This window comes from Aotus nancymaae, unplaced genomic scaffold (genome assembly GCF_030222135.1).
Source record: "Aotus nancymaae isolate 86718 unplaced genomic scaffold, 86718_ANA_hifiasm-v0.15.2.pri h1tg000028l, whole genome shotgun sequence".
In the NCBI taxonomy this organism is placed as follows: domain Eukaryota; kingdom Metazoa; phylum Chordata; class Mammalia; order Primates; family Aotidae; genus Aotus; species Aotus nancymaae.
Genome location: NW_026988441.1, coordinates 10,434,431 through 10,448,741, shown reverse-complemented (window position 1 = coordinate 10,448,741; position 14,311 = coordinate 10,434,431). Strand labels below are relative to the sequence as shown.

The 14,311-nt window shown below is 39.3% G+C and overlaps 1 protein-coding gene across 2 annotated transcripts in view; it reads right to left on the bottom strand.

The window, feature by feature from the left end:
* The window catches only part of ZNF112 (zinc finger protein 112), a 29,750-nt gene that overhangs the window by 4,999 nt on the left and 10,440 nt on the right, over positions 1–14,311 (bottom strand). Inside the window, exons 2-5 of one of the 2 annotated variants that reach the window (XM_012446571.2) lie at positions 11,148–11,300; positions 10,197–10,244; positions 7,662–7,788; positions 5,817–5,912 (exon numbers count right to left, since the gene is read on the bottom strand). In XM_012446571.2, coding sequence (XP_012301994.2) covers positions 5,817–5,912; positions 7,662–7,788; positions 10,197–10,211 — 238 coding nt within the window. In that variant the 5' untranslated portion in view covers positions 10,212–10,244; positions 11,148–11,300. The remainder of the gene's footprint in view (positions 1–5,816; positions 5,913–7,661; positions 7,789–10,196; positions 10,245–11,147; positions 11,301–14,311) is intronic. The other variant, XM_064381201.1, reaches the window with a different exon arrangement.

Sequence of the window (14,311 nt, the reverse complement as noted above, 5' to 3'; positions counted from 1 at the left end):
TCTCCACACTGGAATGTATTATCCATGAAGACAAATAGTGTTTTGTGCACCACATTCCTCTCACTGCTAAGTGAGCAGTAGTTGCTCAATAAACATTGATGAATAAATCATAGTTTGAGTTGCTTTCACTCACAGAACTAAAAAGACATGTAATGTAGCTTTTTTTAATGGGCAAGGAACTGGTGATGGTGGAAACTTTGCTGGAAAGCTATACGAGAGGTAGGGTGACAATTCATAGTGGTACTACTGATGAGAAAAGCAAAGATCACAAGAATCTACTGTGGATGAAATGAAAATGTAAGATCAAAAAGACCCATAGGCAGGGCCTGTGAATTTAGTCTTTCTCATTTTTTTTTTTTTTTTTTTTTTGAGACGGAGTCTCGCTCTTGTTACCCAGGCTGGAGTGCAATGGCGCGATCTCGGCTCACCGCAACCTCCGCCTCCTGGGTTCAGGCAATTCTCCTGCCTCAGCCTCCTGAATAGCTGGGATTACAGGCACGTGCCACCGTGCCCAGCTAATTTTTTTGTATTAGTAGAGACGGGGTTTCACAATGTTGACCAGGATGGTCTCGATCTCTCGACCTCGTGATCCACCCGCCTCGGCCTCCCAAAGTGCTGGGATTACACTTTCTCATTTTTAAAGTAACTTTTTAAATGGTGTAACTTTGAGCCAGGCATGGTGACGCAATCCTACATGAAGTACACCAGCTACTCAGAAAGCTGAGGCAGCAGAAATGCTTGAGCCCAGGAGTCTTAGGCTGCAGTGAGCTATTAATATTATCACACTTGTAAACAGTCGCTGCACTCCAGCCTGGGCAACATGGCAAGACTCTGTCTCAAAAAAACCCAAAATGCTGTCATTTTTCTTGAACAAAATCTTATCTGTAAGCCCTACCCTATCCTAACTTTTAAAATGGGAAAAAAGAAAAGGTCATGCTGATGACTCTGTGCCACTAGGCCCTGGGGCAGCACACTGATTGTGGGATAACACTTGAAGGTATATCCATAGGTACGCATCTTGGTACTTTAAAAGCACATTTAGGGATGTCTTTGCCTTCTCAAAAGTGAAGCTTTCAGTTATAATGCTATTTTATCATATAATGATGAAATGAAGGGAATATTAATAGAGGCAGATAAAGTATATAACTTATATGAGAGAAGTTTGGGCTTCCAGCAACGGTTAATTATAATGCTTGGAGTTTGGTTTTACTAGTATAAAAAACACTCAATATACATCCATAAAGATACGGTTTCATATGTCCTGTCTTTTGGGACTGACGTGGCTTGAGAACATGAAAGCAGCTTGTTAGTCAAAATCAAATTTCTTACAAAGCAACTGTTTCAATGCAAATTAGTACATAATTCATGATATAAAAATCTCTCAAATATGTAAGAGATTTCTCCCTGACCAGTGTGGGTTTTGCAATGTTAAGGACACAGAGGAAGAAAAAAAAAGGCCACTTCACTTTGTTTCAAACTCTTCTAAAAAAGACCACACATGTAATAACATTAATTTCCTTAAGTGAATGGTATAGAATGAAACACCTTGTTATTTCATTTTCATATATCAACATTTAAGTTCTATTTCAGTATCAATGGTAGAGTGGTGATAAGAAATTGTGTTAAGTTTATAAATGAACTTTATTTGATGGAGGAAAAGCACGACAAAAGATGCTGAAGATGTCATTTGAGGTAAGAAGATTGAGAATTTATTACTTCTTCATAGCAATCCTGCTTTAGCACTTAGAGGCTGAGAAAGTCAATCATTCAAGTATCCTAAATGAATCAATTCAATAACAAAGGTGCTATATTTGTCATGACAATGAATAATTCTTTGAATTTAATAGTTAGCTATAATGAACTCAGGGAAAAAAAAATCTTAATTTTTTTTTCTCTATTAATAAAAGCTACATGAGAACATCAGCTCAGGTAACCCAGGCAGAGATCACCTTCCATTCTTACTTTGCTTTCAGATAGAGAAATTAAGGCATTTTTGTGGGCACTACAAGGTAGAGTGGTGATGTTTTGATCACAAGTATTTAAGCTGCCTTGCTGACTCCTCTCTTAACCAATAATATGGGTTGGCTCTGTGTCCCCACCCAAATCTCATGTTGAATTGTAATTCCCAATGTTGGCGTTGAGGCCTCGTGGGAGGTGATTGGATCATGAAGGTGCTTTCTAATGGTTTAGCATCATCCCCCAAGTGCTGAGATCTGGTTGTTTGAAAGTGTGTAGCACTTCCCTACTCTCTTTCTCTTTTTTATTTTTCCTTTTTTTTTGAGACGGAGTTTCGCTCTTGTTACCCAGGCTGGAGTGCAATGCCGCGATCTCGGCTCACCACAACCTCCGCCTCCTGGGTTCAGGCAATTCTCCTGCCTCAGCCTCCTGAGTAGTTGGGATTATGGGCACGCGCCACCGTGCCCAGCTAATTTTTTGTATTTTTAGTAGAGACGGGGTTTCACCATGTTGACCGGGATGGTCTCGATCTCATGACCTTGTGATCCACCCACCTTGGCCTCCCAAAGTGCTGGAACCTACTCTCTTTCTCTTCCTCTTTCTCTGCCATGTAAAATATGCTTCCTTCCCCTTCGCCTTCCACCATAATTCTAACTTTCCTGAGACCTCCCCAGCCATGCTTCCTGTACAGCCTGTGGAACTGTGAATCAATTAAACCTCTTTTCTTTATGAATTACCCAGTCTCAGGTAGTTCTTTATAACAATGGGAGAACATATGAATAAAGAAAATTGGTACCAGAAAGGTGGGGCATTGTTATAAAGATACCTGAAAATGTGGAAGTGACTTTGGAAATGGGTAATGGACAGAGGTTGGAATAATTTGGAGGGCTCAGAAAAAGATATGATGATGAGGGAAGGTTTGGAACCTCCTAGAAAATTGTAAATGGTTTTGACCAAAATGCTGATAATGATATGGACAGTGAAGTCCAGGCTGAGGCGGTCTCAGATGAAGATGAGAAAGTTACTGGGAACTGAAACTGGTGATATATTTAGATATATTTAGGATTGCAAATGCATTTATACATTTTCCCAGTATTGGTGCTATGCTTTATCAAAGAGATTGGCAGCATTATGCCCCTGCTCCAAAGATCTGTGAAACTTTGAACTTGATAGAGATGGTTTAGGGTATTTGGTGGAAGAAATTTCTAAGCAGCAAAGCATTCAAGATGTGGTCTGGCTGCTTCTCACAACATACACTCATATTCATGAGCAAAGAAATTATCTGAAACTGGAACTTATATTTAAAAAAAAAAAAAAGCAGAGCATAAAAGTTTGGAAAATTTGCAGCCTGACCATGTGGTAGAAAAGAAAAACCCATTTTCTGGGGAGAAATTCAAGGCTGCAGAAATTTTCCTAAGTAAGGAGGAGCTGAATGTTAACAGCCAAGACAATGGGGAAAATGCCTCCAGGGCATTTCAGAGACATTCATGGCAGCCCCTCCCATCACAGGCCTTAAGGCCTAGGAGGGAAAAACAGTTTTGTGGGCCACAGGGCCCCGCTGTTTTGTACAGCTTAAAGACATGGTACCATGCATTGTAGCTGCTCTAGTTTGATCCATGGCTAAAAGGGGCCAAGGCTCAGGCTGTTGTTTCAAAGGGTGCAAGCCCCAAGACTTGGCAGCTTCCACGTGCTGTTGGGCCTGTGGGTGTGCAGAGGGCAAGAACTGAGGCTTGGGAACCTCTACACAGATTTCAAAGGATATACAGAAACATCTGGATGTCCATGTAGAAGTCTGCTGCAGGGGTGGAGCCCTCAGGAAGACCCTCTACTAGGTCAATGCTGAGGGGAAATGTGGGGTTTAAAACCCCAGAGTCCCCACTGAGGCACTGCCTGATGGAGCTGTGAGAAGAGAGCCACCGTCCTCCAGACTCCAGAACCACCAACATCTTGCAACATGTGCCTGGAAAAGCTGCAGTTACTTGACACCAGCCCATAAAAATAGCCAAGTGGGCTATACCCTGCAGAGCCACAGGGTAAGAGATGCCCAAGGCCTTGGGAACCTACCGCTTGCACCAGCATGGCCTGGATGTGAGACATGAAGTCAAAGGAGATTATTTTGGAGCTTTGAGATTTAATGACTGCCCTGCTAGGTTTCAGACTTACATGGGGCCTGTAGCCCCTTTGTTTTGGCTGATTTCTCCCTTTTGGAATGGAGGCATTTACCCAGTGGCTGTACCCCCTTGTATCTTGGAAGTAACTAGCTTGTTTATTAGAATATTATGCATCCAGTACAAAAACAAGAGTTATAATCTTAGACTGGGAGGGACTTCCGCAAGGTAACAGCAAAGAAGAAAAAATAGTATATTAAAAATAAGAATGTATATCAAATTTTTACATTAATATAAGGTATATGACCATGTTAGTATAGGTAAAAAAAAAATTAAGGTATTTTAAAAGGTGATATTATGTTCCAGCTGATAGTATCAGGAAGGGAGATTGGCACTGCCTTGGCCTGTTTTTGTACAACCCAGCAGCCAAGAATACTTTCTACATTTTTGAAGTGATGTAAGGAAAACAAAGACTATGTGACAAAGAGCACAGGTGGCCAGTAAAACCTAAAGTATTTACTACTGGGATCTTTAGAGAAAAAGTTTAACTCCTACTTAGGGTACCATGTAGTACTCTGAATCTTTTTTTTTTTTTTTTTTTTTGAGACGGAGTTTTGCTCTTGTTACCCAGGCTGGAGTGCAATGGCACGATCTTGGCTCACCGCAACCTCCGCCTCCTGGGTTCAGGCAATTCTCCTGCCTCAGCCTCCTGAGTAGCTGGGATTACAGGCACGTGCCACCATGCCCAGCTAATTTTTGTATTTTTAGTAGAGACGGAGTTTCACCATGTTGACCAGGATGGTCTCGATCTCTTGACCTCGTGATCCACCCGCCTCGGCCTCCCAAAGTTTTGGGATTACAGGCATGAGCCACCGTGCCCGGCCGTACCCTGAATCTTAATCAAGATGGAAACAAACAATTATAGAAGCGAGTTAATTTGTTTTGAATTTTCTGTTGATTCTTTCTTCTTACCCAGCAGCATCCTTAGCTACACAGATGCAACAGTGGCTTTTGATATCAGAGTTTTGAGGACTCAAGAAACTATCAAAATGTTTGGATTCACATAAATGTCCAACTTGAAAATTCTACTTTAAGACTGTGGCTGTGTCAAGAGACTTTGGGTGTGAGAGGATGAGACAGAATGGGAGGATAAGAAGCTGGACGTATGAATACAAGGGTGTCTCACTTGAAAATTCTGCATGAGGAAGACCAGTTGTAATGTTGGCATTGGTCATTTTGATACTTACTTTAGCTTACTGGCTATTTTATCTTTTGGGATTAATGGCTACCTATCTATGAATACCCAAGGACAGCTAAGCAGTTAGCACAGGCATCCATTAGATGAGAAACAATATTCTGGAATACCCTTCAATTACATAGATTTATTATACACCTATTAGCTGTCTCAAGGTGAAATGAAGAGAGCAAAGATCATGTATCTATTACCCAATTCATTCAGAGAGAAAAGCGAGTCAAAGAAAGTGACACAGAAGCATAACTGAGAGGTCTGAGGGGCAGTGCCTCTGAAACAGACTGAATGAGCAAAAACTAACAATAGTAGGTGAATATAGAAAGTGAGGAGAGGTTAAGGGGACAAATGCCTTAGGACCGAATAGGCCATTTTAAGTACTTTAAACTTACTACGTATGAAATGGGGAGCCACAGGAAAGTTTAAACAGCAAAGTGATGTGTTCTGACTCATGTTCAAGAAGGGGCTCTCTGGCTGCTGTGTTCCGGCATCACAGTTCTCACCTGAACACCCATCTCTTGGTGTTTCTGTGTCCACCATCAAAAGCTTTTCTTCTCTCTCCAACTGGGATATCAGGTCTGGCTTGAAGGGCTGATGTGCTGTAAAGAAGGCAAGGAGAGCAAAAGTCTTTAAGTTTGATAACGTTCAATTTGTCACAACTAGACAAAAAGGTATACACAGACAAGTGTGACTTTCTCCCACATCCCTTCCACTGTTACCTCCCATCCACTATAAGAAACTAACTTCATGATTTCCTTTTTTTTGAAACAGGCTCTTACTCTTCTGCCCATGCCAGCATGCAGTGGCATGATCATGGCTCACTAAAACTGCAGCCTCAACCTCCCAGGTTCAAGCAATTCTCCCACCTCAGCCTCTACAGTAGCTGGGACTATGGGTGCACATCATTATGCCCAGATAATTTTTTTGTAGAGACAGGGTCTCCCTATGTTGCCCAGGGTGGTCTTGAACTCTTGGATTCAAGTGATCCTCTCACTTTGGCCTCCCAAAGTGCTGAGATTACAGGTGTGAACCACCATGCCTAGCCATGATTTTGATTAAACCTTCCTTCTTGTATTTCTTCTTGTAAAAATAAGCATATACATGCTTATTTTATTTATATGTATCTATATACATATATATAGCCGTGTGCAAGAGTATATATATCTGTACCCACACACTCTCTATTTACTTATTTTACCTCATTTCTTACATGAATTTTAGTATACTATTAATACTCTTTTGCACATGGCTATTTTTAGGGAAAATTCCTAGAAATGGGTTGCTTGGGAAGGGTAGGTACGTAACTCTATTAGATATTGTCAACTTCCCCTCCCTAAGGGCCGTATCATTTTGCATTCTTCCTTTGAATGCGTGAGAGTTCTTCATTCCCCACAGCTTTGCTGAAAAATGTATAGTGTCAAGTTTTTGAATTTTTGCCAATCTCATGGGTGAGAAATGACATTTCAGTATAATTTTAATGACCATTTCTCTTATTTTGAATAAAACCGAACATCTATTCATATGTATACATATTTATATAGGTGTATATTTGTATGTATATACACAAACACATATGGCTTTTATTTATAATATACATATTTTATATTTATATTATATTTTTATTTATATTTTATATATTTGGCTTTATTAAAAACATATATTTATATGTATAAAATAAAGGCAAATGTATATATAATTGGCTTTATTTTATACATATAAATATATACATATATTTTATATATAAAGCCAAATATATATATATATGCCAAATATATATATTTATATATATAAAATACAGCCATGGTATATTAACTTACCCTCAAGTGGTTCAGAAAAAGTTATTAAGACCATATATATATTTTCATATACACAGATAGTATGTATATATAGAGAGAAAGAACATGAACATAAATGATAGAGCAAATAGGATAACATGTTATTAGAGGTGAATCTAGGTAGAATTTCAGTGAATCTATATGGGTGTTCTTGTCCTTTTACTTTTGTAAGTTTTCTGTGAATTTACAGTTATTTACAAATATATTATTTTAAAAAAAAAACCTCTAAACTTCATCAACAGTTACTGGTGCCCTGAAAAGTTATTTTTCATAAGCTTACTAACCTGGAACAACTTATTAAACTGTTTGATGGCAAATCAATGAAGCAGGACCATTTTTACTATTCCAAGGGTAGACTGGAGAGAACCATCTTGTCTGTGTTGCACAGGGATTATTAGGACTCTCAGTACCCAAGCTCAGAGAATAACTTCAGGGGCTTCAGAGTTTTTAACAATTGAGCACAGGAAGACACCCCAGGAGGCTGCCGTTGTTACTAAAGGCACCTAACCTCACCTACTAAGAGCAGGTTCCTGAAGTTCTCCAGCATCACATCTCGGTACAGCTTTCTCTGAACAGAGTCCAGCAGCCCCAGCTCCTCCTCGGTGAAGACCACAGCAACGTCCTTGAATGTCACCATCTCCTACAATACCAAACACATACACACTGTGTTTACAGAAGAGGGGCAGTGCTGAGAAAATGTAAAGGATAGGAAGCTGTTCTGGATTCTGGGCAACTCGAGTCAAATTTACATAGTTCTTTTCTGTTTGCTTTCTATAATGCTAATACCATTCACCAAAGGCTGCAAGAAAAGAAATCCTTGCACTTCAAATTACTTCCTTTTGTTAGCACTCTTATAAGTAAGCCCCTGGAACTCTGTTGTGTCCTAGGTTACCAATATTTTAAATTGTATTAATAATGCCATTTGCTCCACAAAAGATTTAGTTCTGACAGCGACTAATGCTATCTGTTTCTCCTCGTTTACACACACACATCACTTATTTAATTTGCCAAATTTACAGGGTATCAGTCATGCTTACTGCTCAAATATGTAGCTCATCCTCTGTGCCCATCTGGAGACGGTAGTGTGTATGCTGTTGCAGTGACGGGCACAGCTCTGGAGCCTGACTGCCTGTGTCTGGATCTGGGCGCTCTGCCCAGTGCTAGCTCTATCATCTTGGACAGGTTTCCTGTCTTCTCATTCGTATGGTGAAATTTACACCGTAGAGTCCTAGTAATAAAATGAGTGACCACATGTAAAGCACTGAAAAACAGTGCCCGGCAAACGGTAAGTGTCCAACAAATGCTAGCCACATTATGAATATTTTCATCATATCTTCTCTCCCATTTCTGGCCTGCAAAGTAATTCAAGGAACTAATGATCTAGAATATAATGATTTGATCCAACTAATGCACACTTAGTTTTAGGTTACCTATGTGAACAATGTTGCAAAAACAATCTTTTTCATAGACCTTAGCCCCTGGAATTCTGTTGATTACCTCCTCAAAACAAATACCAAAAAGTGGAAATGGCAATGTTGAAGAATAATAACCTTTAAAATTCTGAAATCATAATGGCAGGTGTTTTCCCAAAACAGATTTTTCCACCTTAGCCTGCTTCCAAGAAAGCAAAAATCCTAGTCAACACTGGATATAAAAGCTTTTAAAGAAATCTTTCATAATCTCAGAAGTAAATCTGGGAAATAAAAACCAAAATTAAAAAAATTCTCACAGATTTATTAGTAATGAAGCTCATTCTCTTTATACACATTTGCTGTTCATCTCTATTTCTTGTTTTGTGATAATAATTCATTTGGAGGACACTGAGGTCTTTTCTTCCATGGACATTGTAAATATTTTTTCATCTCACTTTGCTGTCTTGTAACGTTTTGCTGTAGGATAATTTTAAATTGTTAAATGAACACCAGTTCAGTCTCATATTTCTCCTGGTTGCAGTTCTGAGCATAACAACTTCAGCTCTGAATGCAGAACCCTGCTTTAGTTTGCTTTGCTTTTTCTGTCTGTATTTCCACCCAAATGATATACCTGAAACTCTTAACCCAGAACGCAAAAAAGCTTTAGAGTTGGCCAGACACTCATCTTCTTCCTCTATGAACATGAACCTCTTATCTTCAAGGTAATAGTGCAAATGACTCTACACAGTCCCTCTCTGACAGTCATCTGGGGCCATGAATAGTGTGACACATAGAAAGTGCCTATATATCCCATGGCACGACTAAATTTTAAACTAAGTGTCTGTATTACTTTAATAAAATTAATACATGAATAATGAAACACACAGACATACAAACATATACAGGCACACACATAGCTTCAGGTACTAAGAAGAATCTAGCTCTTTTTGTACAAAAACATCTATTTTTCCCCCAATTTTACCTGCAATATAATCTTGTTAGACAAAACCTTATTTTATGTTTTCCACTGAGACATCACTTCAGAGAAAATATTTTTAGCTTTGTGTCCCTAGAACATTATGGACAAATAATATCAAAATTCTCTCAGAACTGCTTTTTGAGTCAAGATTACCTGTAGGAAAACTGATGCTGCCATGTAAAACCGCAATAATCCTTAGGAACTTAAAAGCTTGTGAGTTGGAAATAATTTCAAGAAAAGTAGGGAGAGGGATAACAACAGTTCATTTCAATCTTATTAAATGATGAAAATTAACTGCTATTATTTTAAGCAGATTAAAAGCCTAATTCAAAATTGTTATGTATTACTGCAAGAACAGTTATATTTTTAAAAAATGACCATGAACAAAAACAGATTTGTAAGCAGGGTAATGAGGTGTGGGATTTTAAAATTTCTATTCTTTTTTATACTATTATTTATGAAATAAATAATAAAACACATTTAAAACTAAAAGGAAATTTCAGAAAAGGACAAACACAAAAGCCAGAGCCTGACACATAAATGATACTGAATGCCTGTAGTTATTCTTTACCCTTGGCAAAGAAGGGGGAAAAAGATGTGTCCACTCACTGTGAAATGGGGTCACACATAAAATGGCAGAAATGAAAACCAACTCACCTGAAATTTGATCATTTTTTCCTTCTTTTTCTAGGGGAAGGCAGAGACCTGAGAAGGCAGAACAGAGTAATACGACAGAAGCCATGATTAAGAGGGAAATATATCTTTGTGCAAATTAGAAAAAGGGGTCCCTTCCTCCAGCAAATGTGGCCACAGACATGTGTTAAGGAGCACGTCGCATGGGCTAGATTCCAGCTACCACCTGGCTCTCCTGGCAGGGTGCCCTCATGCATGGAACAACCTTACAGCTGTACCCAGTAGCCTCACATGCCTTACAGCTCCCAGCATGCTCCTTCTGATCCTGGGAGATGTGGGAAAGGAAAGGCAGTGGCATGTCATGTACCGGTTAAAAGTGGACTCTGGGGACAAAATGTCTGCGTTCAAAACCTGGTGCTACTATATACTTGCTGTGTAACCGTGGTTAAATTCATGAACCTTTCTAATGTTTCAGTTCTGTCATCTGCAAAATTCAGATCACACAGGGCCAACAATATATAATTGTTATTAGGATTCTCTGTGTGCATAGTGGAAACCTATTATAACTGCACCAGGGATCTCTATTTACTTGCAACTGCAGAGATGCAGATAGTATTTTGTGTCATAAAAATTGCCCTTGCAAATGTATTTTGTAAGACATCTGGAGAGCAGAATTTACTGCTCTGTCCCAGGAAAGTCACCCTTAACTTCTGGTTATGTCTGTAGCTCTGGCTTCTTACTTTTATTTGTTGCCACGGTATGCTATATACATTGAGACTACCCTTATGAAAAATACAGTGGCTAGTAAATATTCTTCCTGAGCTCAGGGGAAGCTCAGCAGTACATCCGTCTTCCCACAGGGATATAACAACAGACTAATGAAACCTGTGATACTACTATGTTTCTCATGTTAAACAAAAATGTGATCCTCCATCTAGATTTGACAAAATCTCATTGGTGATGAGAACGCCTAACCTGCAGGGTTGTTTGTGCGGCTTCGTGTGCTCCTCTGTGAAAAGCAGCTCAGTGCCTGACCCTGGGGAGGACTGGAGATCAGGAGTTTAATTTCATGGTTCTTCCTCTAGGTTTGTTACTTTATTTACTGTTCTCAGGCAGCTTTAAGGCTATCTGTGGAAGAGAAAGAACTCAAAACAATAAAAAAGGAACTGAACGTGAACTGTGGATAAGGCACAGCCTTTTAGCACTGCCTCAAAGAGAGGTCCACTAGTCCAGTAGACACCTGCTCCCTCCTCTTCCACCTGGCCACTGCTGTAGAATCCAGAGGATGTAAGCACAACTACCAATGACAAATATGAACTTGGCTGCATAATCAGCAGTAAAAGAGCTGAGTTTTCTTTCACTTATCTATCATCTTCTAAAAGGAATACAGTACCCAGACAGATACCAGGGTAGAGGGTGCATGGGGTTTTTTGACAGGGCATGGAAGGGCCCTCAAACCCATATATGATGAAGGAGGATGGATGGGCTCAATGGAGAAAATGAGGGCTGATCTCAGTGCTGGAAGATGACTGAGCTATATTTGCCACTCAAAGAGAAAGGCGTCATCAGACTATTGAAACAGAATGAGAGTTAGAGGGTACCTAGGGCAAGAGAGGAAGCAGAAAATGTGGTGAGAAGACCAACTCATATGCTTTAGAGGAACTCCCTCATTTAACCCCACAACCCCCCAAGAAGTTACAATTTGTAACTCCTTTTACAGTTCAGAATACTGAAGCATCAATATTTTAAGCTACTTTCTTATTTTAGCTAGCAGCACAGCCAGGATCATTAGCCCAGGGTCTGTGTTCTCAATTAACTAGCACAGTGGTTCTTAATCTGCCACCTCACTGGTCTCAGTTGGTAGCTTTAAAAAATAATACCAATGTCCAGACCCAGGTCCAGGATCTATAAATCAGGATCTGAGGAAGAAGAGTTTTTACGAGATCCCCCAGATGGCTACCGTGTGCAGAGAGGATTGCAAACCACAGACCAGGACATAAAGAGAGGCAGTTTGCAGGCTGAATCCATGCAATTAGCCACTAGGCCATTTGGCCTCTCAAGAAAATTGCCAGAGAACACTCAAGCCAGGAGCAGAGAAGGGCCTGGGAGCCAGGCATCCTGATTCCCAGATCCCCATTTCTCTCTTTTAAAAGATGCTGTTGGAGCTGTCACTAAGAGGAAGCAGCAGCAACATGTGCAGCGGATGTCTGTGCAGGCACGCGCTCCGTGTGAAGACAGCCTTCCAGTTTAGATCTCTCTGATCACCTTTATCAAGCAGAGGGTCACTAATTAGCCAAGGGGTATTAAGAATTCAAAAGAAAAGGCAATTCTTGTTAAATATGAATTCACGCAGCGGTCATCCTATAGACTACTGTTGCTTCTGCATGTTTGACAGAATTAAAAGTTTGATTTTTTTTTCTTGGTTAAAACATGTGCATAGCTGCCTTTGGGATAAAGTCTAGATAAATGAGTTCAGTGCATCAAAATATTAGAAAATCAGTGATCAATGTTAGCCATTGTTACTATCATCCTCATGTGAAATAAATCTAGAAGCTGCTCATTAGCCCTGGTTTGTTTCAAAGCATATTTATTTTAGGCCAGTAATTAACAACAGGTGTACATCACCTTTACAACGTTCTGAAAAATCTATTGCTTTCGGCAACCCACCAAAACTGATCAGAGATAAGAGACAGAGAACATTCACATCTTTTATTTCTCCCATATCTATTTTCAGAAAATTTCAGTACACTCTCACTGAATTGAAGGTCCCTATTTCCTGCTGCCTGCTGGAAAGCTGCACCAACCACAGTTAGGTACCAAATAGTTACTCTCTGCCAATCCCTTTGCTTGGCAATAAGCAAACGGAGAATCTGACACAGTTCTCACCACGTAGAAATCTGCAACCAAGTGGCAAAGACAGATCAGAAATAAGCAGCAGAAGCATCGGCGAACTCAAAGACAGGTCAACAGCAACAATCAAAACTGAAGCACATGAAAAGTGTGTATTCTGTTGTTGATAGAGGGCTCTAGAAATGTCAATGAGTTCAAGCTGTTAATGGTATTTTTTAGGTCTTTTGAATCCTTATTGGTTTGCAGTCTTCTTGTTCTACTGATTACTGTAAGAGTGTTGAAGGCCGGGCGGTGGCTCATGCCTGTAATCCAAGCACTTTGGAGGCCAAGGTGGGCGGATCACCTGAGGTCAGGAGTTCAAGACCAGCCTGACCAACATGGTGAAACTCCGTCTTTAAAAAAAAAAAATTAAAAAAAAAAAAAAAAGAGTGTTGAGATTTCTACATAGAACTATGGGTTTCTCTATTTTTTCTTTGAATTCTGTCAGTTTTTCTGCATGTAACTGTTGTTTTGTGGGTACACATTTAGGATTACATATCTGGTTGGGGCACTGACCCTTGATGTAGTGTCCCTCAGCATCCCTGGCCTTGGTCTGAAGTCTACATTGATATTAATATAGCTACTCCATAGTATAGCTCCTTTTCTCTTTTTAACTTTCAGATTATGTATGTCCTTATATTTAAATGGAGTTCTTTTAGACTGTATATACTTGGTTCTTGCATTGTATCTAATATTACAATATCGTTTAATTGATGTATTCAAGCCATTAGCATTTCATGTAATGATTGAGATAGCTGGATTTCTGCCTACCATTTTATTATCTTTTTTCCTGTTTGTCCTCCCTGATTTTGTTCCTCTATTCCCCTTTTCTGCCTTATTTTGGGTTATTTGATTTTTTAAAAATATTCCATTCATTTTATCTATCAGCTTTTGGCTGTATGTCCTCTTTTTTTCCCAGTGGTTGCTCTAGGGTTGTAATATACATATGTAATCTTTCACAGTGTATTTAGTATTAGCTACTTTTTTGTAAAATGCAGATGCCTTACCAACAAATAGTTCCCACTACCTCTCCACTTTGTTTCATTTATATATACTACTCTATATACACAAAACCCTCTATCCAAGAAAGTTATAATTTTAATTTAAACAGTCATGTATATTTTAAAGAGTAGAAAAACAGTATTTTAGATTTGTCAAAAAACTTACTACTTTTGGGGCTCTTTCATCACTTCTAAAGTTCCTAGTTTCCATTTAGTATCATTTCTATATAGTCTAAAGAACTTCCTTTA